Raw genomic sequence first — 24,172 nt, forward strand, 5'->3', positions numbered from 1 at the left:
CCCGCCTGGGCGGGGGACGGCTGTCCCCAGACCGTCTTCTTGACTGCTGCCAAGGCTGCTGGGCGAGGGCCCCGGGGAGCTGGTAACCGGCTCCGCTGCTGCGCCACGACGCGTCGGGGAAGGGGTCTGAATTGGGGGTCTAAGTTGCCCTGTCCTTAGGGGCGCCATTTCCATTTTAAGCTTGCCCAGTCCATGAGAAAGCCGGGGCTCCGGGTGAGGGGCAGCCACAGAGAACCAAGGCCTCTCTTTCAGTGACAGGAGGGTCATGGCCAGCAGGGGCCGCAGCGCCCCCTGCAGGCTGGGAGCAGACCCCTCACCAACGGCCCCAGAGAACCCCACCTGCTCTTGGTCCAGCCTGCGCGGGGGGCCAGGTGAGCTGGCACTGCCTCCTGTGAGGGGGTCTCTTCCGGGGGTGCCCAACCAAACTCTATCACTCCTGACCTCATGGCACTGAGACACGGTACGCGTGGCTTCGTGGTGGCCAATGTGGACGCACATACCAGTTCTACACGCTGAGATATAAAACAGGGTTTATTGGCAGGAATTCTGTAAGCAGAGGGACGGCGGTGGGGGGCGTCCCAGCTGTCGCTGTCCCATAACCGGACAGTAGGCCCCACAGCCAGCTTGGCAGGAGAGAGGGGGCCTGCGGCTGTGTGCTCGCCCCGGCAGTTATGCATGGATTAGAGCATGGACGCAAGGACGCTCACTGTCAAGGCTGTGGCCCAGTTAGCAAGCAGCCGCCTCGGGACCTCCTTCTCCTCGGCCGTCAGGCCGGCCCGCTGCAACGCTACCAGACGGGAGGAGGGGATGGGGCTCCGCCGCCATCGGGCCCACCTCTCCTCCTGCATCAGACAGGTGTGGAGCACCCAGGCAGCGCTGGCCGGGTAGTGTCTGCCCAGGGCTGGCTTCCTGGCGACGTCTGGACTGACTCCCGCGGCCAGGAACGACATCTACCATGGGGACGGCGACCCTGGATTTAAGTCGGAAGACAGCACAGGAGAGAAACCCCGATGGAGGCTGTGGTGAGGCCGCTGCTTTGGCCGGCTCTGCTATGGTGAGGGATGGCTGCAGCCCAGCCGCGGGGGGCCCAAGAGCACAAAGGGCCGCCCCCTCCCCACACACCCCTGCACCTGTCTGGGGAAACCCACGGAGAGGTCGCTCCAGAAGGGCAGCTCAGTGGGAAGCAGCAGCGACTTCAAATGCGGCCCCACCAGACTGGACTGTCCTTGGCAAAGTCAAGTGCCCTGACAATGGATGGGTGTTTGTGGCTCGGAGCAGCAGAGCAGCAAAGGGGCGTCTTCGTGGGAAGAAGCTTCTTCGGCTCTTTCGTGGGCCGGGACCCTGCCCCAGGTCACGTACACCTGCAAGGGGGCGAGCTCCCGGCACGCCCGTCTGCCCGCTCCAGAGACACCATCCAAATGGCGCTCCCGGGAGCCCCTCGCGGTGAAGGCCACCAGCGCTTAGCAAGAGTGGAAGAGGGTTTTTGTGAAGCAAGATCTAACCGGGTGGGAAAGGCCAGGGGCCCGGGTGCACGACGCACGAGGTCCGTCCGCTCGAGTGGCGAGGAACGTGGCCTCGCTGGGGCTTGCTGTCCCGTTTTGTACCTTCCACCTTCCTGATTACAAAGAAACACATACTCAATATAAAAATCCAAACACGGCAGAGGTAGGCAATGTAGAGAGTTTCCTCTTCCCCAGAGATAACCGTCAGCTAGGTCGTTTTTGTACATGTTCACACACACACATCTCACCGTTTCCTTTAAAAGGGGAGGTTGCCCCATAACACACAGTCTGGGGGTGCCTGGCTTTCTACACTAGCATGTCCTGGGAGGAAACAGACACTCCTGAGAGGTCCTGCCTCCCGCTCCAGAAGCCGCTGGGACCCGCACGTGGCCTTTTCAAGATTCTTTGTCAAGAAGCGATAAGTCTCTTTTATTACGGTGATGGGTTCGGGAAATGTCCGCAATTCTCTGATGTCCCACAGGGAATGTGGGATGGGAGGGAGGGCAGGAGTCCGATTCCCCTGTGCGGGGGCTGCGGGGGGCTAGCTGGCTTCTAAGGAGCAGAGTAAAGCAGAGCGGCAGGGTGTGACAGTGTTCTAGAGTCACAGTCACCTGCTTCCTGGTGTCGTTAGAGCTTTACTGAGCTGCCGTTCCCATGCCAGCCCGCTGGCCATGTCAGTGCAGGACTCAGCGGGGTTGGCAGGTCGCAGCCACACGCCCAACCCCACAACCACTTCAAGGACCTTTCCAATCTCCCCGGAAGTCCTTTCCGTCCTTGTTCACTTTTGAGGAGAATCTGTGAAGGGCTGGTGTCAGTTCTCGGCTAAGTGTCTGGTACAGAGCACCAGGGATGCCATCCAGGCCTGGGGGCCTTTTTTGGTGGGAAGCTTTAAAACGACTAATTCAGGGGTGCCTGGGTGGCCCAGTGGTTAAGCCTCTGCCTTCGGCTCAGGTCATGGTCCCAGGGTCTGGGGCTCAAGCCCAGCATCAGACTCTCTGCTTGGCAGGGGGCCTGCTTCCCCCTCTTTCTCTGTCTGCCTCTCTGCCTACTTGTAATCTCTGTCTGTCAAATAAATAAATAAAATCTTTAAAAAAATAAAATAAAATGACTAATTCATTTTACAGGTTTATTCAGATTTTCAGGTCTACTCAGATTTTCTTATTTCTTCTTGATTCGGCCTTGGTAGCCTGTCTTTCTAGGAACGTTTTCACTTCATCTTGGTTGACCCTTCCGTGCGAGTGTGGTTTTTCTTGTAGGGTAGGCAGTAATACCCCATTTTTAACACTTGATTTTAATAATCTGAGTCTTCCCTATCTTTATTTTAAGATTTTATTTTGGGGGGAGGGCGGTGCCTGGGTGGCTCAGTCGGTTAAGCATCTGCTTCAGCTCAGGTCATGATTCAGGGTCCTGGGATTGAGCCCCGCATCTTTTTGAAAGATTTTTATTTATTTATTTGACACAGAGAGAGAGAGAGAGCATGAACAGGGGAAGCAGCAGAGGGAGAGGGAGAAGCAGACTCCCTGCTGAGCAAGGAGCCCAATGCGGGGTGATCCCAGGACCCTGGGTCAGGATCTGAGCTGAAGGCAGAAGCTTAACCAACTGAGCCACCCAGGCACCCCCTAAATAAATAAATTCTTAAAAAATATAAATAATGATATTATTTTTTAAGTAATCTCTACACCCCACGTGGGGCTTGAACTCACGACCTCGAGATCAAGAGTCACACACCCCTCCGAGCCAGCCGGGCACCCCTAAGTTTTCCCTACAACTTTACAAACCAATTTTGAAAAAAATTAAAATACATTAAAATAATAAAGAAATAAAAACCAATTTTGGAGGCAAGGTAGTTAAAGGTTTGTCGATTTTGTTGATCCTTTCAAAGAGCCAGCTTCTGGTCTCGCTCATTTTCTCGTCTCTATTTCATTCGTTTCTGTTCTTTCTCACGTCCCTCCTTCTGCTTTGCGGTCGCTCCTTTCTTCTTTTCCTAGCATCGAAGCAGGGAAGCGTAAGCTGCCAACGGGAGACCCTTCTTCTTCTTTAAGGAAGTCTTTCCAGCCGCCAGGCTCCCTCAAGCGGGGCTCTGCCCGGCCAGGCGTCTGCAGGGGCCGCGGCACCATCCTGCTCACTTCAGACCAGGTCCCGCTTGTCTCGGGATTTCTTCCGGTCACCGGGTGCGCGGGAGTGGGGTGACCATCCGGTATCCGTCAGCTCCCCATCATTTCTGGCTTCGCTCTGCTGCGAACACAGAACGTCCTTTGTGTGACCTCAGTCCTTGTCGCTGGACCAGTCCTGCTGTGTCGGGGTCTGGGTTCCGTCTGGCCCGGCGAGCGCCCCCCGCGCGCTTGGGGAGAGGACCCGCTGCTCCTGCGGGCGGCCGCCCTCGCTCTGCTCCCCTCCGGGCCCCCCTGTCGCAGGGAGAGAGCTGTCGCTCGCACGAGCGGCCCCCGGCTTTCCTCCAACCTCAGGGGAGACCCTGTGCCAGAACCACGAACCCAACCGCTCCGGACATCTTGCCCACAGACAAGGGAGAGATGGTAAGTGTCGCCATAAGCCACTACGCGTGGGGGGTGACATGTGGGGCGCGAGACAACTCACAGTTACCCACGCGTCTGCCGGCTTTCCGGGGAGCCCGGCTGCACGCCCGGCGGCGCTGCCGGGGGAAGCTCCACCTTTCCTGAGGAAAGAAAGTGGAAACCACGGGTTAATAATTCTTCTCTTAAGATTTTCTTTTCTTTCTTATTATTTTTCCCAACGTGGGGCTTGAACTCACAACCCTGAGATCAAGAGTCACGTGTTCCACTGACTGAGCTGGCCGGGCGCCCCCTTAACTCTTTTCTTGTTGAAGCTGCTCGAGCAAAATGCATGCGCCTTGTAGTGCTGACTTTACAGGCCCGAGGATAAGGAAAACGGGGTAGAAGGCTCCCCCCCCCCCACTGGGGAAGCCACTGGAAATTCTGGTTTTCTAACGCCCCAAACTACCTGTGCCTGGTGAAAGAAGCCACTGGGGACCCTGAGAGTCAGCATCCGGCCCCGTCGTTCAGGAGAGCAGGACAAAATGAGACATCGAACAGAGGTGCCCTCCACTGGGTCACAGGTGCCCCACAACTTTTTTTTTTTAAGATCTTATTTATTTATTTATTTGACAGACAAGTAGGCAGAGAGGCAGGCAGAGAGAGAGAGAGGAGGAAGCAGGCTCCCCCCTGAGCAGAGAGCCCGACCCAGGGCTCGATCCCAGGACCCCGGGATCCTGACCTGAGCCGAAGGCAGATGCTTGACGACTAAGCCACTCAGTGCCCCCCACGACTTCTATTTCTTACTGATGCCAAACACTCCTTTCTCCCAGAAACCACCTTTTTTTTTTTTTTTTTGAGCAGAAGCCATATTTCTTTTGGTTGTTTTATACAACTTGGATTCATTTTTGTATTTTCTAAGATGTGGCCCTTGTTGTTCACATGAATTAATATGAAACACAAAAATGCTTCCTATTGACTTGTTTCCTGTCCCGTTTATGTGAAGGGAACCCACTTTCAGTTCAATAAAATTAGTTCTTGGCAAAACCTTACGAGTGTGCGTGTGTAGGCACGTGCGTGTGCGCGTGCGTGCATGTGTACGTGTGTGTACTCTCGTGTGCATGTGCACGTGTGTGTGTGCAAGTCTGTGCGTGCATGCACGGGTGCGCGCGCACGAACACCGGCGCGCTCGTCGGGAGCAGGCTCCGGGTCTTCATCTGATTTTCAAGAGACTTATCTGTAACCCGTTAAGACCCCTTAGGATAAGGGAAAGGAGAAGACATGAACGAGAAGGGGAGGCGTTCTGAGAACGGGATGGATCTGGGGTGCTTTCAAGTTTTGGAGAAGGCTCCAGTGGACAGGAGAGGTAGAAAACTCTGGAAAGGTAGAAAGGCCAGGGCACAAAGCTCCTCCGACAGTGCCTGTCCTCTGAGGTGTCTGCCCAAGGGCTGCGAGGGCTGCGAGCCCCACCGCTCTTGTGCCCGCCCCGCTCTGACCCCCAGCCCCATCCGCACCTGGGGCCGCCTGTGGGGCCACGCTGGGGAGCCGCTCCCGCTGCCTCAGGGCCTCCAGGCCCGCCAGGTCGGGCGGGTGGCAGTGGCTGCGCATCACGGTCACCAGCTGGCCCTGCGTGATGGCCCGGCTGCGGCAGCCCAGCCGGGCCTGGTCCCGGCACATCCAGTAGACCTTCTCGCCCGCCGCCTTCTCCTTCCTGTAGAGGAAGGACTCGTACACCAGGAACCTGCCTCCGAGGGACGTCCTCAGGAACTCCAGGGGCTGGAGGGTTCCTGGAAGGAATGTGGCAACGTGAACGGGGCAGCTCGGAAGCAGGCTGCAGAGCCTGGGCGGCAGGGACAGAAGCCGCTTCCTCTGCGCCTGCGGCGCCCCCACAGAGGCGCTCTGCTCTCCGCCTGCAGACCAGCCCCGCTGTGGGGCCCGAGGGCTGCGTCTCCAGCGGCCAGCCCAGGGCCTGTGGCCCTGACACCCTGGAGGACAGACTGGCTGTCTCCTTCTCAGCGCTGTGGGGCTGCCCGGGAGGCTGGCCCTGCGTTCCTGCACGCCCCTCCTGACCCGCCTGGGACCCCACACTTGCTGGCAAGCACCCCGCTCAAAGGTTGGGCTAGAGCATTCAGCAGGGCCCATGGCTGGCTGGGACCACGCACCAGGAGCCTCCTGGTTCCGTGTTCCCTCTCCCCTCGGCCAGCTGGCAACTGATCAACTCTCTCTTGAGGCTTTTAAGACCCGGAATTGAAAGGTCCTGCAATGCTGGGGTCTGGGGGGCTCGAGAGAACTGGGTGGGGGGGGTGAGGAAAATAGACGGACCCGAGAGGGAAGACAGAATGTCCCTGAAGTCCAGGCTCATTGCCCCGTAAGTGGGTGCTGGGCACTTCCTGTCCTGTAGCAGATCACGCCCCTGCCCCCTTCCCTCCAGCTGAGTGGGTTTCTCTCTGCTGCCAGCCAGTCCCACACCAGCACCAGCCTCGAGGACGGAGCCCATACACAGCCCTGCCTTTAGGGAGCTCCCGCTGTGGGCAGACCACCACACGTGGGTGGCTGGACCCCACCAGGCCCAGGGCCAAGGACAGAAGGTCCCAGCAGGGAGACCGGGGCCCAGCACCTGCCGCGCCCTGCACCAGCTCACCCGCACCTGAGCCTTCCCTCTGTGCCGGGCTGGGGATCTGCTCCCGCTGCCTCAGGGCCTCCAGGCCCCCCAGGTCGGGCGGGTGACAGTGTCTGCGCATCACCATCACCCGCTGGCCCTGCGTGATGGCCCGGCTGCGACAGCCCATGCGGGCCTGGTCCCGGCACGTCCAGTAGACCTTCTCGCCCGCCGCCTTCTCCCGCCGGTACAGGAAGGACTCGTACACCAGGAAGCTGCCGCCCAGGGGGGTCCTCAGGAACTCAGGGCCTCCTGGGGAGAAACGGGACCGGTGCGGGGAGAACTGGGAGCCAGGTCTTGGAGTTCGGCAGGGAGGCGATGGGGCCCCTGTTCTCAAAGCAAGAGCCGCACAGCTCCTGGACGGAGCAGCTCAGGGAGGGCCCTGCCCAGACAGAGCCGGGCTGAGGTGAGGAGGGGAGGGTTGGGAGGGGAGAGCAACCGGAGAGGGCTGGATCCACTTCCAGAGTGTTCCCCTAAGGACGGGACGCTGCTTGCTGGAGCACACGGGAGGGCTGAGGGGAAGGTGGCCGCCTGGGTCTCCGGCTCGTCACCGAGGCCCACTGGCCGCGATCTGTCCTACCTGGGCTCCCCCGCTGAGCCGCACCGGGGCGTTTCTCCCGCTGCCTCAGGGCCTCCAGGCCCCCCAGGTCGGGCGGGTGGCAGTGGCCGCGCATCACGGTCACCCGCCGGCCCTGGGTGATGGCCCGGCTGCGGCAGCCCATGCGGGCCTGGTCCCGGCACGTCCAGTAGACCTTCTGCCCCGCCGCCTTCTCCCGCCGGTACAGGAAGGACTCGTACACCAGGAAGCTGCCGCCCAGGGGGGTCCTCAGGAACTCAGGGCCTCCTGGGGAGAAACGGGACCGGTGGGGGGGAGGGAAGTGGCAATTCAGGGTCTTGGGGTCCCCTCCTCCCTCCCTGGACCGGCGGAGGCAAGACCCGAGGGGGCTCTGGGCCAGCAGCGTGAAGGGCTCACCTGGGTCCTCGCCCTGGCCCTCGGCAGGGGATCCCTGCGGGTCCTGGGGCTGGGCCGGAAGGACTTTTGCGCGCTTCCTGGGCCGGGCTCCGGCAACAGTCGGGGTCCCGGGCCCCCTGCGGGAGAGCAGGCCGTCCACTTGGCCCCCGGGTCCCCCAGGCCGGGCCTGCAGCGTCTCAATGGCCTTCTCCTGCTGTCGCCGGGCCTCCAGGCCCTCCACGTCGGGCGGGTGGCAGTGGCCCCGCATGACGGTCACCCGCTGGCCCTGGGTGATGGCCCGGCTGCGGCAGCTGTGAAGCGCATGGTCCCGGCACGTCCAGTAGACCTTGTCCCCCACGGCCTTCTCCCGCTTGTAGAGGAAGGACTGGTGCACCAGGAAGCTGCCACCGTAGCACGTCCGCAGGAACTCCAGGGGCCGCGCTTCTCCTGGGGGGGGAAGCCGGCGCGGTCACGGCAGGCGGAGGAGCGGGGTCTGGGGTGGCGTGGGGGGCCAAGCGTTTTTTTCCCTGATGCGAACGCCGACTGTGGCTTCCCCTGAGCTGGGCGTGCACGGGCCCCTTGGGCATTCCCCCAACCCCCCCCCCAACCACCAGGGAGCCAGGGAGAAGGTGTAGGTCCTCTCCGGGAGGTTAGCGGGGAGGCCCCAGCTCGGGGTGGTTACACCTCATGGCGTAACACTCCTGTTCATACTCTTTTTAAGGTTTGTTTGGAACTTTTATCTAATTTTTTAAAGATTTTATTTATTTGAGGCGCCTGGGTGGCTCAGTGGGTTAAGCCACTGCCTTCAGCTCAGGTCATGATCTCAGGGTCCTGGGATCGAGCCCTGCATCGGGCTCTCTGCTCAGTGGGGAGCCTGCTTTCCCCTCTCTCTCTGTCTGCCTCTCTGCTACTTGTGATCTCTCTTTGTCAAATAAATAAATAAAATCTTTTAAAAAATTGACAGTAAAAAACACATGTTCCCCGCCTCCCCCCACCCTGCCCCTTTCCCCGCTCCAGTACCCAGCACAGCAGCAGCCCTAAGTCCTTAAACCCTCACATCTGGATCAGGAGGGAGCCAACCCTTGGGACAAGCCCACCTCCCCCTTGCTGGTAATAAAAGCCACCAAGAAGACCTCGGCTACTGCACACTGGGTGCCACCACACGTGGGACTGGCACCGAGTGCTTCCAGCCCATCAAGCATCTCATCCCCCCCGCTCTGGAGCGATGCCCCAACCCGGACAGCCCCTGAAAGCCCCGAGCTTCAGGACCTGTGCTGAACCTTTTGGGGGGGGGCTGTGATCTGAACCTGGTCCAGAGCTCTCCCCTAGGCTGACCTCCCCTAATATCTTGGGCCACCAGGACCACCTTGCTCTGTTCAAACTCATGTTTCTGGGCCTCGAACCTGACCCTGCTACATCAGAAAGTTCCAGAAGGACTTGGGCCCCCTGGTTCTGGAGCACAAGTTCTGTCCCCCGGGTCTGATGATTTCTGGAACATGTTTCTATCTTTCGGCCTTACTGAGTTGTAGCGCATCACAAACCACGGGGGACCCCAAGTTTCCATCTGGGCACAGGTAAGGACCCCTGGGTTCCTGCCTGCCCCCGAGTGGAGGCCGGGCATGGGGCACTCACCGATCCCCAGCGTCGGGCGTTTCTTGGGGGGCAAGCTCAGCAGCGACACGGCTCGCAGCCCCTCCTCTCCCACAGCCGGCTTGCTCAGCACCAACGCAGGGGTGGGCTCCGGCTCCTCGGGACACAGCCACGGGCCCACCCCTTCCAGCGGCTCCTCTGGCCGGCCCCCAGGGCCGTCTGGACCCCCCAAGCCTTCAGGCAGGGCCGGGCTGGGCAGCTTCTGTCTCCGGCGCCGCGCCTCCAGGCCCTCCTCATCGGGCGGGTGGCAGTGGCCCCGCATCACCGTGGCCCTCGGGCCTCGGGTGATGGCCCGGCCCCGGCAGCCCAGCTCCCAGTGCTCACGGCATTTCCAGTACACCTTGTCCCCCACTGCCTTCTCCTGCTTGTACAGGAAGCACTCAAGCACCAGGAGGCGGCCCCCGAAAGGGGTCCTCAGGAACTCCAGGGGCTTGGGGGCTGCGGAGGAAAAGAGAGGGCTGGGTTGGCTGGAACGGAGCAAGTGTTGAGGCCAAGGGCATGGATGGGAGTGCGGGGGGATGTGCTGGGATGATGCCCTGAGATCATCACACCAGCCAGAAACAGAGTCCTGGTCAGAGACAAGGATGCTTGGCTCCAGGCAGAGATGGGACCCCAAGTCCACCCCCTAGAAAAGGGGTCCACAGGGCCTATGTCTGAGCGTGCAGGCCCACAAAGGCCGCTGGGCCAGGAGCAGTGAGCCTGGAACTCACCTGTGTCTGGCTTGTTGCGCTTCTGCTCAAGGGCCTGGGGGGTCGGCGGGACTGCGCCCACTTGCTCGTCCACTGGCAGGATCTGGGGGGTCCTGGCCAGTGCGTCCGGACCGGACATCTCCAGGGACAGGACACAGTGCACTCCTTCGGGCTGGGAGTCCCCCCCATCCACGTTCTCCGTGGAGGCCGTCAGCAGGACCAGCTCGGAGAATTCTTGGGGCTTCGTGGGCGCTACGGGGACAACATCGGTGCCTGGCTCAGGGGACTCCGGGGACGGCTCCTGGCCAGACTTCACACTCTCGCCCTCCTGCTCGCTGGGCTCCGGCAGGGGCATTCTGGGATGATGGCCTGTCCCTGCGGCCACGCTCAGGACCCAGCAGGTGGAGTTCTCGTCCTCCTCCCCCTCCTCCCTGCTCGGGAAGCTGGCAGTCCAGGGGCTCCGTCCTAAGGAAGGAGGCGAAATCCATCAGTGGAGGCCCCCTTGGGCCTGGGGCTCAGGAAGATGGACGTGGGCGGGAGGTGGAGCCGGAGGGGGCTGAAAGGCGGGGGAGAGTCCCACACGGAGCCGGGGCACCCCGGGTAGGTGCTTCTGCTCCTCTGTGCCCTCTCAGGCAGCTGCGTTCTGGTGACGTCCCCTCCCCAAATGCCACATTCCTGTCTGTAAAATGTGCCACAGGCCAGGCTCTCCAGGGGCTCTTGGGGAGACTGAGGCACTGAGGACCATAAGCTTCGACAGATGCCCGTAGGTGCTGAGCACGGTGGGACACGTCTTCACGGGGTCTCCCATTTAATTTGGCCCCATGTTAAAAAAGTTGATCATTCTTATTGACCCAGTGTACAGATGAGGACACTGAGGCACGCTAGGACAGCCAACATGGCTGAGGAGAAGTGCAGAGTCGGGAGTCGGGCCGAGGGGGTTCCAGAGCCCGACCTCGCACAGGACCTGGTGTGCCTCGTCCAGGATGACGGTAACCGGCCTCCCTGAGCACCAAGCCTCAGAGACCAGCAGACGGGTCACGGGCTCAGGTCCCAGACCCTCCCAGGATACCCGATGTCCCACCTCCTGACACTGTGTCACAGGGAGACCGAGCCGGGCACCCGCGGGCGCTCTGCAGACCACAAAGGGGACGCCTGGCTCCGAGAGGTGGGATTGTCTGGACTCACAACCTGATCTGTCCCCCAGCCTGGGCCGGAGGCCCCGGACCATGCAGCACTCGAGAGATGCCGGGATGCCTGGAGGGCAGTGACCTCGTACCTGAGCTGGGGCTGGCGCTGCCTCAGCTGAGAGGGGACGGGGTGGTAGAGGTGTGCAGAGAATCCACACTCACTCCAGAACCCCCGGCTTCTGGGCTGGAGAAGCAGAAAGGACGTGTTACAGGGGTGGCGCTAGCCTGGAGACGGGGCCCTGGGTACCAGTATGGGTTGAACTTTCTTGCTTTCTTGAGGGACTGGTTGGTGGGTGAATGGCTCGGTCTCCCCTGACTCTCCTTAAGAAGAAGCAGGACTGCAGCCTCCCTGCACATTTCAGCTCCCCATTTGTGAGCTGTCACCCTCGTTTCCAGTGTCACCATTCCTGCTCTGGAGTTCCCTGGTTTGGGGCCCAGTTTGAGCTCCCCAAAGCCTGGTCAGCCTAAGGGCAGCAGGAGCCCAGTGCCCCACTAAGAGCCAAGGCCGAAGGCTCAGAGGGGTGCTTCATCTCTGCCCCACCTCGCCATACACGCCTGCCCATCCCAGGGCAGCGGAAAAGCCCATCACGGGGGGTTTGGGGTGGGAGATGGTGGCGAGACTCAAGAAAATCGTCCAGGTCCTGGGCCACCTGATTGAGATCCTGGCTGTGCTGCCCTCCCGTGTCATGCCCCGGACTTTCCAAGGATGGCTTTCCGTGCCACCCTTCTTTGCCCTGCCCATCCCGCCCCACAGCGCGACGTGGCGGGGTCCGGACGCGGGGACCCCTCAAGACCGGCCCCAGCAGGACCCAGTAGGACCCAGTGTGCGTGCAAAGATGCTCTGGGCAGAAAAGGGTGACAGCGGGAAGCCCCACCCCTGGACCACCACGCCCCCCCGCCTCGCGAATTGGCCTGATGCGGGATGGTCAGCCAGCAGCCCGCGGGGGCTGGCATGCTCCGGCTCCCCTCGCGCTCTGGTCCCCGTGCTGCGGGTCCCACTCCCCAGCCGGCTGGTGCTCTTCCGCGTCCTGGCAGGACCAAGGGCGCGGGGGGCCGGCCCTCCCTTCCGCAGAGGCCTCGGACAACTCTGGCCAGGGGAAGCACTGTGGTCACCATCCACACAGCACACACACGCCTACAGGCCCAGCCCTGGGGCCCCACCACACACAGGGCAAGAGGGGATGCTGTGGGGACCCCGACACGCCATCAGCCTCAGACCATCAGATGCCGAAGCTGGCCTCCTCCAAACCAGAGGGCATTGGCATGACTAAGAGCCCCCACATTCCACGGGAACAGGACCCGGAGTCATGGGTACCCCAGAGTCAGAAGACGGTGAGATCTCCTCAAATACAAGTTCTGCATAAAAGTCTTCTAACACGTACACCCCTCAAAGGATACGGAAGAAATTTCAGCACAACCAAAGGCGAACTCTGGCCACCCCCAACTCGCCCCCACCACACCCCCATCATCTGCTGAAAAGCAGGGGTCTGGCAATGACCTTGAACTTGGACTGGTTTGATGGTTACCATCCTCACCCACTAAGGGGTCTCAGAATGTAGATTGTCTAATGACCACAAATCCTCCCATCAAGTATGCAGGCGCCCCTTGCAATGTGGTCTTGAATCTGGACAGGCTCCCGCCCAGACGGGTCCCTCGCTCTGAGACTTGCTGAGTGTGGTGGAAGCAAGCTGTGGGCTTGGAAGTCCTCAGCCTTAGGAGACGCCAGGTTAGGAATCCGTGTGAGCGGCCACGTGCGGGCAGGAAGCACCGCCGGGCGTGGAGGAAAAGCATCCTGCACTGTGCAGTCCGGTAGACTCCCCAGCTGTGCGATGCTGCATGGCAGCCACGGGAACAGCCCACCCACCTCATGGGATACCCGTTAATAATAAACTTATCTTAAGCCAGTGAGATCTGGGTCATTTGTTACTCAGCAGTAACTGGTACTCTTGGAAGGTGACTGAACCTGGTGGGTTTTGGCTTTTTGATGGATGGAACAGAAAAGGTTGTGAGATGCACAGTATCAAAGTGCATTTGAACTTCAGGGGCCATGATACAGAAACGTTAAATCCCTCAGCTGATCACGCTTAGCGGGCTGGTAATCCACCAAGAAGAACAAAAAAATTAAGTTTGAAGGATGGCAGTGAGAATTAAGGTCCCCTGTAATGGGGGTGCCTGGGTGGCTTAGTCAGTGAAATGTCTGCTGTTGGCTCAGGTCATGATCCCGGGGTCCTGGGATCCAGCCCTGCATCAGGCTCCCTGCTCAGCAGAGAGCCTGCTTCTCCCTCTGCCTGCTGCTCCCCCTGCTTGTGTTCTCTCTCTCTCGAATCTTTTTTTTTTTTTTTTTTAGATTTTTATTTAATTTGACAGACAGAGATCATAGGTAGGCAGAGAGGCAGGCAGAGAGAGAGGAAGGGAAGCAGGCTCGCTGCTGAGCAGAGAGCCCGATGCGGGACTTGATCCCAGGACGCTGGGATCATGACCTGAGCTGAAGGCAGAGGCTTAACCCACTGAGCCACCCAGGCGCCCCCTCTCTTGTATCTTAACAACAACAACAACAACAATAGCAAAAAGTCGGCAACGTAAAATAAGCCAGTCACAAAAAAACTAATGCATATGATTCCACTTCTGCAAAGTCCCTACACTAGTCAAATTCATGGCTGCAGAATCAGGTGGCGGCTGCAGGGCGGAGGGATGGAGAGCTGTGGTTTCAGTTTGGAATGATGATGATGATGACATTCTGGCAGTGGAGGGTGGCGATGGTGGCATGCCAGTGTGAGGGTCAGAAGGATTCAAGCTGTAAATTTTTGTGACACGTGTTTTACCACATGCACACAAATCTGTAACAAACTACACGCAGTCATGTTCCATTTACCTAACATCATTGGGGAATGAGGTTGTGCAGAAAAGGCAGATTTCAAACAAGCTGAAGTTCTCTCTCCAGGATGCGGACTTTGACCATTTTATCTGCTTCACAGTTTACCTTCGAGGATGGATCCCCCCGTAAGCTCTCACCACTCTTCACTACCTGGTGACAGGGGCACAGGGGCACACATATTTTCTCCTGACCTGGAAATAAACTGTCTCCCCCCAGTTCCCTTGGTACAGCTCCCCTCCCCTCTGGGGCCCCTTCTCCACCCTTCATGTCCTGATCTCTCTGGTCACCAACGCTCTCTGCCTCCACGTTCTTTGCACGGGGACTACCAAGGTTCTTCGGTCTCCTGTGTCTGAGAATAAGACCTGACCAAAGCCCCTCCTTCCCTCAACAGTCCGACTCTGGAAGATCAGCCCACACGCCTTCCTTCTCAGCCCGGCTGTCTGCAGGCTGCCCGCCCGCTCTGCGGACACCAACCGCTCTCCCGTTCAGCGCCCCGTGCGGGGTCGGCACCAGCTGGGTCCATCCGTACACCGCGTTCTCCCTCGGAACCACCTGCACAGGCCTATGTGTGGTCCGTCCATACAACGGAATGATATTCGGCCATAACCAGGAATCAAGTTCTGGCACGTGCCAGAGGAACGCTGAGAACATGATGCTTCGTCAAGGAAGCTGGGCACGGGGCACCTGGGGGGCTCAGCTGGTAAAGCGTCTGCCTTCAGCTCAGGTCATGAGCTCCAGGTCCCGGGATCGAGTGAGGAGTCTGCTTCTTCCCCTCCCTCTCTGCCTCTCCCCCCAGCTTGTGCTCTGTCTCTCTCTCACACAAATGAACAAATAAAATCTTAAAAAAAAAAAAAAAGCAGCAGCAGCCCGACACAAAAGATGGCACACTACATGACTCCGTTTGTATGACATGTTGAGAACAGGCAAATCCACCAGAGGTGGAAAGTAGGTGAGTGATTGCATGGGACTGGTGGCGGGGGGAGATTTGGAAGTGGTGCTAAGGGGTGTGGGGCTTTTGGGGTAATGAAAATGTGAAACTGATTGTGGCAATGGCTGTTGGACTCCATGGACACACGGAATACAGTGAGTTATACACCCTTGACGGGGGAGTTGCATGCGTGTAAATCAGATCTCAATAAAACTGCTTAGAAAATATCTTTATAGGGACTCAGGTCCCCAGGGTCACTAAGATGAAAAACAGTTTTCTTTTTCTTTCTTTCTTTTTTTTTTAAGATTTTTTTTAAGTCATCTCTACACCCAATGTGGGGCTCAAACTCACAACCCTGATGGAGCCCACGAGGCGCCCGGAAAACCGGTCTTCTACACCCTAAGCAGGCCTTTCCCTACTGGGCTCGGTTTCCTCATCAAAGAAGACGGATTGCATATTACGAGATTGTGGAGGCTGCGAAGATTATATCGTAAAAACGATACAAAAATTTGCTGACACTGTTAAGAGCCGAATTCCTAGTCCCTCAGACGCACAGCTCTGTCCATTTTGGGGTCAGAGCTCTGGACGGACATTTTGTTTTCCGTGACACACACGTCGCATCAACACGTCCTTTGCGATTTCGCCCCCACTTTACGGGGGGAGGCAGACGAGCCCCCGCGCAGGCGAGCCCGCAGCAATGCCCCCGGCGGCCGCAGGGGGGCGGTGCTGCGCCTTAGGGCCCGCGCGCCGCGTCCTGGGCGAGAAGGAGCGGCCTCCCGCGACCGTCTCCGAAGCAAGACCGTGGGAGTTCTGCCATGCAGCAAAAATAACCAAAGATTTCCCAAAATGTTTGTATTTACAAAACTTAACATTTAGAAAGCAGATGCAGTGAACAAAGTCTGCAAATACCATCTTTTCTAAGCTAAGGTTTTCCCAAAAACAAACCCAAGTACAGCTTGGACCCGGCGGGGCCTCTCCCTCGGCCTCTGGAGGCTCTGCTCAGAGTTGTCGGTTACAGACTGATTTTACATATTCATGGCCTCAAAAACAAAACAAAACAAAACAAAACAAAATGGGGGGGGGCCTGGGTGGCTCAGTAGGTTAAAGCCTCTGCCTTCGTCTCAGGTTATGATTCCGGGGTCCTGGGATGGAGCCCCGAGTCGGGCACCCTGCTCAGCAGGAAGCCTGCTTCCCCCCCTCCTCTGCCTGCCTCTCTGCCTGCTTGTGATCTCTGTCTGTCAAATAAATAAATAAAATCTTTAAAAAAAAATGAGGTGCCTGGGTGGCTCAGGTCATGATCCTGGGGTCCTGGGATCAGAGCCCATGTTGGGCACCCTGCTCAGCAGGGAGCCTGCTTCTCCCTCTCCTCTCTGCTCACACTCTCTCTCTCCTAAATAAATAATTAAAACAAAACAAAACCTGGGGCACCTGGGTGGCTCAGTCATTAGGAGGCTGCCTTCGGCTCAGGTCATGATCCTGGGGTCCTGGGATCGGGCTCCCTGCTCAGCGAGAGGCCTGCTTCTCCCTCTCCCCCTCCCCCTGCTTCTGTTTCCTCTCTCGCTGTGTCTCTCTCTGTCAAATAAATAAATAAAATCTTTATTTTTATTTTTTTTAAAGATTTTATTTATTTGACAGAGAGAGCTCACAAGCAGGCAGAGAGGCAGGCAGAGAGAAAGGGGGAAACAGGCTCCCGCGGAGCAGAGAGCCCGATGTGGGGCTCGATCCCAGGACCCCAGGACCACGACCCAAGCCTAAGGCAGAGGCTTAACCCACTGAGCCACCCAGGTGCCCCAATAAATAAAATCTTTAAAACAAAAACAAAACCCCGAAGCCTTAAATACCTTGGAAGAAATATCTCAAAATGTTAAAAGTAGGAAGAGCAGTCATTTACTTTCTCCTTCCATTTCTTTTTCTTGAAATCGCGGACAGTGTGCATGAACTCGGCACCTGGGGAAACGGGAGACAAGCTCCAACTCCTCGCTCGGTCATCTGTCCGTTAACTCCGTGACTCTCCTGTGACAAGTCACACGAGAAATGAAAGGGTAATACAGATGACGGAAGAGAGAAATGAGCAACACTCGAGGACATTAAAAATCCTTATTGGGGGACCCGCAGAGCCTCAAAGACATTCCCTCCAAGATATTTATTAACTACAAAGGGAAAGACAGTAACGACGGAGGGGAAATCCTGCAAACACCGCGGTCACCGAGGCCGGCTTCGTCGGTCTTAAGACACGTCAACCCCATGACGTCCTTGATGAGACGCACCGAGGACACCCCACGGTCTCTGGGATACTCCTGCCCCAAATGCACACCTCCACTTCAATCCAGACAAGGCACATCGAGGGACAGTCCACAAAACAAGTGACCAGAACACTTCAAAACCGCTGAGGTCATCAAGGACAAGGGCAGGGTGAGGACCTGTCACAGACTGGAGAGTGCTGAGGGGACCCAGCAGCTAAATGCCATATGAGATGGCGGGATGGAAAAAGGATGCTGGGGACAAGCTGGAGAAACTGGAGTCAGGTCAACAGTGTGAGGTCAACGGTGTAGGCAGAGAGAACCCACCACGCCGGTACCCTAGCTTCACTCTCCACGCAGCGTCGGGTAAGAGGCTGATGACTGGGGGGACCGGGTGATGGGTATGTGGGAATTCTTCATACTACCTTTGCAATACTTTTAAAGTCTAAAATTAGGGACGCCTGGGTGGCTCAGTGGGTTACGCCTCTGCCTTTGGCTCTGGTCATGATCCCAGGGTCCTGGGATCGAGCCCCGCATCGGGCTCTCTGCTCAGCGGGGAGCCTGCTTCCCCCTCTCCCTCTGCCTGGCTCTCTGCCTACTTGTGATCTCTCTCACTCTGTCAAATAAACAGATAAAATCTTTTTTTAAAAAAAATAAAGTCTAAAATTAACTCAAAAGACTCTTGAAAACCCAAGTGTCAAACTTATAGACCCGAAGTGGGAGTTGATGGAGAAAGTAAGTGACAGAGACCTCCTGAGTGTAGGGTGAGAGAGAGGGAGACACCCTCTGGTCCAGAGCCTCGCCGTCCATCCTGGGACCTGGGACCTGAGCCAGGAACAAAGTTCCTCTGGCACCAGCCCGTACCTCCAGTCCAACGACCCAGCAATCTTCTTGCCAAGCGTCACCACCCGCCCCACTCCCTCCTGGGGCCTTAAGGGAGAGGCCCAGGCCCACATGGCTAGCGAGAGCCAAGACTCCAGCCCAGGCCCAGCTGGTGTGGAGCTAACGCAGTGCCTCCCTGTGCCCTGGGCTATAGTAAGACGTAAGAAGAACCTCTTGCTTCTACCTCTTGCAGAGGAAGCTGATGCTCAGAGCTACCTTCAGAGTAAGTCGTCAGCTGCACCCATGCGGCCCTACAAACCAGCTATTTTATGGTTCACCCCAGTGACTTCTGGCTGATATGGTCCGTGGGAGGCACAGTGGGACACTGGAGGCTGGGGCGAGGAGGGTTCCAGAAGCCACCTGCCTGCCGCCCTGGAGCTTGGCCTGGCTGTGCTGGCATCATGGAGCCCCTGCCACGCTCGCCCTGGCGGGCTCACTCGCCATTTCCTGTTTGGCCTCCCAGCTCCTCCACCACCAGGGACCACAAGGAAATCCCCAGTGGAAATCTTACAGCGCGGGCGCCTGGGTGGCTCAGTGGCTAAGCGCCTGCCTTCAGCTCAGACAGGTCATGATTCCAGGTCGAGATCAAGCCCCCGCTCAGCGGGAAGCCTGCTTCTCCCTCTCCCACTCCCCCTGCTTGTGCTCCCTCTCTCGCTGTGTCTCTCTCTGCCCAATGAATAAATAAAATCTCTAGAGGAAAAAAAAAAAGAAATCTTACAGTAGTTTCTGTTTTCCCAGCTGGACAGGACAGTGATGACAGTATTTTCTATTTACCAGACACAAGGACGTGGCTGCCACTAGCCGGGAAGGGCTCTGCACTCACTGCCCCAGTTTATCTTCCAAATAAGCCCCTCGGTTAGAGTCCGCTGTTCTGTCGTGTCCTAGCGGAGGAACCAAGGCTGAATCCTCGGTTCCTGTGACCCAGAGCGGGCGGATAAAGACAGTCCTCATTCGAGACGCCTGTGTCCGCCTTCAGGGCCTCAACTCGTAAAATCAGCAAAAATGGTTCTTTTCACACTAAGGATTCTGACCTAGGTATCAGTGCAGTGGATTCAGACTGGTGGTTGTCCATCAAGGTGATTTGCCTCCCAGGCAACACCTGACAATGTCCAGAGACATTTTTGGTTGTCACCACTGGGAGGCAGGGCGTGCTACCAGCATCTACCGGGCCGGGTCAAGGATGCTGCCCGACATCCTACAGCGCCCAGGGTGGCTTCTCCAACACCCCCTAAAGAAGCATCTGGTCCAAAATGCCAACCAAGCCAAGGCTGAGAAAGCCTACTTGAGATCAGTGTTTTAAAAAATGAAATAGAATTTAAAAAATGAAACAGAAGAGAAAGAGTGAATCCATACATGAGCCAAGTATAGTTTTCATGCAAGTTTTATTATAATTAGTTGTATGTGTACTTCTGGCCTTTTTAAGAATTCCCTGGGGCCCTTGATAAAAATACAAATGCTTGGATTTCCATCTGAAATTCGGACAGAGGGATTCAAGAACCTGGATTTTTAGCAAGCACCCCATGAGGCTCTGGGAGATTACGGACTGTGCTTTGAGAAACACTTGAGGAGAGGCCCTGGAGAAACGTGTCAGTCACTAAGTGACGTGCCTAAGAAGGATTTAAAGGGTTTTCTTTTTGTGTGTGTGCCAGGCCCCACAGGAAGTATTTTATATACATGACCTCACTTAATCTGTCCCACTGTACATGCTTCCTCATTAATGTGTTAAATAAAATCATAACATCTGTTTATTTTGTATCAGCAGGAGAGTTATGATTTCATCTTTTCTGAGACGATCCTGTAACTTTTTTTAAAAAGATTTTATTTATTTGACAGACAGAGATCACAAGTAGGCAGAGAGGCAGGCAGAGAGAGAGGGGGGAGCAGGCGCCCCGCTGAGCAGAGAGCCCGATGTGGGGCTCGATCCCAGGACCCCAGGATCATGACCTGAGCCGAAGGCAGAGGCTTAACCCACCGAGCCAACCAGGTCCCCCAATTCTGTAACATTTTAATGTATTTCACATACCTTGAGCTATTTGGGGGACCTCAAGAACACAGACAGGAATTTGCTCAAACTCCTAAGCAGTATAAGTGAAATGTGGAGGAGAGAGCTTAGCACGGCTTCCGTACCTTGGGACAGCAAATACCAGACTTCTAAAAATCCCATCTGAGGTTCCTTCCAGCAAAGCAAACTCAAGAAGGCCTTTACGGTGAATTAACATGCTCATACCTATGCGAGCAATCAGGCCAAATCTACTGAGACCAGCCTCATTCCCTGATCAGAAGTATCTTTCATTGAGGTTATGAGACTGTAAAGGACCGTTGCGCCTCAGCGGAAACTGGGCACTGTCTAGAATACATCCTTCCAGGTTACGGGATTGCAGCCTGAGCTATTGGAACAGATCTGCACAGCGCAGATAACCACAATCAATGCAAAACTATTCTAGTCTGTGGGCAATAAACTCTCTCTCCATGCAAATAAGTACATGTAAATAATTATTCCGCCCGAAGAAAGAGCCAGTCTCGCTTCTAGCTGCACATTTCAGTATCTGTCATCTTCTAGAATCTTCTCTGGATTCTCTTGCAAGCTGGTTATTAGATCTTTCTGGTTCCTTGGTTAATGAGTTAAGTAAAAGCTTCCATACATGTTCATTCCACATCTGTCTGAGACAGCTTTATTTCTTTTGCTTTGGTCTAAGGTTCTGCTTTTCTAATTGCCTGGGCCATTGGCCCTGTCACCCCTGGTTCAAGTCCGCAATCTTTAAAATTCTGCCAATCTGCACTGCATGCAATACAAGTATGACTTTACGAAACTTTCCCCTGCCATGCATATGTCTATTTATCGTGGGTGGACTTCAAATGCATTTTTTTACTCTGGATGATCATTGCGTTGAGGTCAATACTTGGGTCCTCGTGTTTGTTTTGTAGTATTTAATTTTTACTCACTCAAGATTTATTGAGTGACGAGTATTTTTTTTTAAAGATTTTATTTATTTATTTGACAGAGAGAGAGAGATCACAAGTAGGCAGAGAGGCAGGCGGGGGGGGGGGGGGTGGGAAGCAGGCTCCCTGCCAAGCAGAGCCCAATGTGGGGCTCGATCCCAGGACCCTGAGATCATGACCTGGGCCGAAGGCAGAGGCTTTAACCCACTGAGCCACCCAGGCGCCCAGAGCGACGAGTATTTTAAATTGGGCAGATGTATACGGAAGTTTTGAAAGCCTTGCAGTTTGCTTCATCACTCTCTTCTCTTCTCCCCTCCCCCAGGACTGAGACACAGAGCAATTCTGAGCCAACACTCAACTGCCCACTGATACTGCTTTCCTGCGTGAGGTCCCAAAGGGCTCAGTGTCAACCTGACACACCTAAGAGACCCACGGGACTGCAGACTGCCGGGAGCATCTCAGGCAAGAGCTCATCACTAAGGTCCTGAACGTCCAAGCCTCACTCGGCAGCTGACAGTGGATCAACAGAATTACCTTCAGGCACAGAGAGCGAGACCCGCCATCCCCATCCGCCAGGACTCCGGTCCTTACGGCTGACTTGCTCGGTACGACACCTGGGGCAAATTCCATCAATCCTCTGGACTGATTTTACCTGCGAAACAGGAAAAGTGGCGCATGAGATGCTGTATGTGAAATGTTTCCATAAACTATAAATCATCATACAAGGAGATCTTCGTTGGGCCCAGGGGTCTTGATGTTTGAAAAAGCTCCTGGGGGGCTCCAAAAGCTCTCCCCCCTCCCACAGGCGCTATCGAGCTGTGAGGGGTAGAGGTGTGCGCTGACTGACTGGTGAACTTCCTATGAAATACGCGTGCTCTCCGGGTGTGCGTACATACGGGTAGCGCTCCTGGGAGGTGTTGAAGGTCGCAGCGACCGCCCCTCCCCCCAGCGATTCGGAATCACGGCTCTAAAGCGGGGCTTCTCAACCTCAGCACCACTGGCATTTGGGGAGACGGGGCTGTCCTGTGCAATGAGGGATGTTCAGCAGCATTTCCGGCCTCTGCCTGCTGGATGCAGCGCACCCAGCCCAACCATCGCCGTTGCTGTATGTCCCCTGGGAACCCCACTCCTGAGTACCTGAGAGATGCACAGGGCACGGGAAGGAAGATTCTGGCTCCAGGTCCTTCCAGACCCAAGTCCTTCAGTCATCAGATCAGAATCTTAGTTTTTGTTTTTTTATTAAACTAATCTCTATGCCTAATGTGGGACTCGAACTCACAACCTGGAGATCAAGAGTCCCCTGCCTTACCCACTGAACCAGCCAGCAACCCAGAATATTAGCTATTTTTTTACTCCTTCCTCACCAGGCCTCATGGGTCCTCAAATCTCATTCTCTGTACCTGGTCACGCCACCTTCCCGTGGTCGTCCCACTGAACGTCACTCCAGGGCTTTGGTCCTCACCCACTCCTCAGTGGCCCAGCATCCAGCCTGGCCAATCCTCCCTACGCAGTGCCAACCGGTTAATCTTCCTAAAGCTGAACTTCAATTATTTCTCTCTCCAGTAAAAATCGTCTCCCTCTCCCCTATAAACACTCCACGCTCCAGCCCCAAGCTCACACACTCTCTTCTCCAAGTCCGACTAGGAGCCTTTGGAAGAGGAACTAGATAAACCTGATGGCATCAAACCAGAAAATTCAAATCCAGTCCTGGAAGTGATTTTGGCCCTGAGAAGCAGAAATGCCAAAGTATTAAAAATATACCTTTTTTTTTGGCGGGGGGTGGGGGGAATTGAAGGTTACCATGATTATCTGATTATTGGAACTCAGCATCCCCCAGAGGCAAGAAGCAGAGGCTGAGAAAGACGGAGGTTTGTTAAAACAAGGGTTTCAAACTGCAGTCAGAACCACTAGGTCCCGAAATTGGTTTCACGGGTTAGCGATAGTCACTGGGAACGCAAAGAACAGAACAACAGAATGAAATCAGAACAAAGGTAGAGGCGACGCGGCTGTATCCTGAGAGGACATTTGAACTTCTCTCCCAGCAATCTACGTCCGCGGGCACAAGTTGTGCACGGAGAGCACATTTCTCAAGTCCAAAAAGTTTGAAAGTCACAAGAGGCGATCTGCGCAATCAGAAGTGGAAGGGGGGTGTAGCAGCAGCAAAAAGTGCAAGGTCACTGGGACCTACAGAACCGCGCAGGCGGGACGCGGCTGGGGTGGGGGCCGGCGCGGGTCAGCACCCGCGCAGGACACCGCAGAGCGGGGGTGCGGAGGGGGCGAACGGGGGGCTCCCTTTCTGGGGGTGTCGGGGCTCAGTCCGGGGTCTGCTGGGTTGGGGCGAAGGGGGAGCCAGGAGAAGGGAGACGAGTCTCGGGTGAAGGACAAGGGGGCGGCCTGAGCGCCGGGACCCGGAGCCGGGTGACCACCCCCCCTTCCAGCCTCAGCAGCCCTCGGGGACCCCCGGGGAGGCCTGGCCGGGGGCGCGGCCACGCCGTGGGACCCGGGACCCTCCCCGGCCCGCTGGGGCCCGTGCTCACCGGGCACCGGCCGGGCGGCGGCGGCAGCGGAGCCCTCCCTCTCCGGAGACCGAGCCGCGGCGGGTCCTTTGGCCTCGGCCGCCGCAGCCACAGGCGTCGACCTCGCGGCCCAGGCGCCTCAGGCCACCACAAACCTAGCGCCCGCTCCCCGCCCCCACCTGCCCTGTCGGGAGCGAGCCCCGTGCCCGCGCGCCGCCGCGCTGGCCGGGAGCGCGCGCCACCCGGCGGGGGAGCCGACCCCTTGGAACGCCCAAGCAGTCTCCCAGCGAGCATGCGCAGCAGGGCCGCGGGGCCCCATTCCTCGGGCAAACTCCGCTTCTCCGGCTCTTCTGTGAGCGGCGCCGAGCTGGCGGCCTGACCAATCGGCGCGGGGATATAGGGCCGGGGTTTGCGAAAAGGGCGGGGCAAGCCCAGGATTGGGCGGTGGCGCCCGGGGGCGGAGCGTCGGCCGCACAGGCGGCTAGCCCTGGGGATTCTGGGCGGGGCTCTGAGACAGGTGAGTTGGGGGGCTTCATTGAGACCACCCCCAGGCCTCCACGAGGACGGGATTCCCTGCTCACTAAGCGGGAGCATTTGGTTAAATATCGTGTTAGACCTGTCACTTTCCTTCGCCCCCAGAAG

General features: G+C 57.0%; 1 protein-coding gene across 7 annotated transcripts; it reads right to left on the reverse strand.

Annotated features, from left to right (window-relative positions):
* Window positions 1–513: 513 nt before the first annotated feature.
* Window positions 514–23,815, reverse strand: FLYWCH1 (FLYWCH-type zinc finger 1). Of its 7 annotated transcripts, none has more exons than XM_080830158.1 (11): window positions 23,552–23,815; window positions 21,549–21,666; window positions 16,794–16,965; window positions 9,984–10,427; window positions 9,256–9,711; window positions 7,645–8,070; window positions 7,252–7,515; window positions 6,660–6,923; window positions 5,527–5,799; window positions 4,098–4,176; window positions 514–3,734 (listed from the first exon to the last, which is right to left on the reverse strand). In XM_080830158.1, exons 3-10 carry the CDS (start codon window positions 16,837–16,839, stop codon window positions 4,100–4,102), a joined length of 2,250 nt encoding a protein of 749 aa, XP_080686284.1. In that variant the 5' UTR covers window positions 16,840–16,965; window positions 21,549–21,666; window positions 23,552–23,815; the 3' UTR covers window positions 514–3,734; window positions 4,098–4,099. The 7 variants fall into 7 exon arrangements, with proteins under 7 accessions (XP_080686284.1, XP_080686285.1, XP_080686283.1 ...); XM_080830159.1 differs by having other exon boundaries at window positions 514–3,737; XM_080830157.1 differs by having other exon boundaries at window positions 514–3,907.
* Window positions 23,816–24,172: the final 357 nt, after the last annotated feature.

This window comes from Martes martes (genome assembly GCF_963455335.1).
Source record: "Martes martes genome assembly, chromosome: 18".
Classification (NCBI taxonomy): Eukaryota; Metazoa; Chordata; class Mammalia; order Carnivora; family Mustelidae; genus Martes; species Martes martes.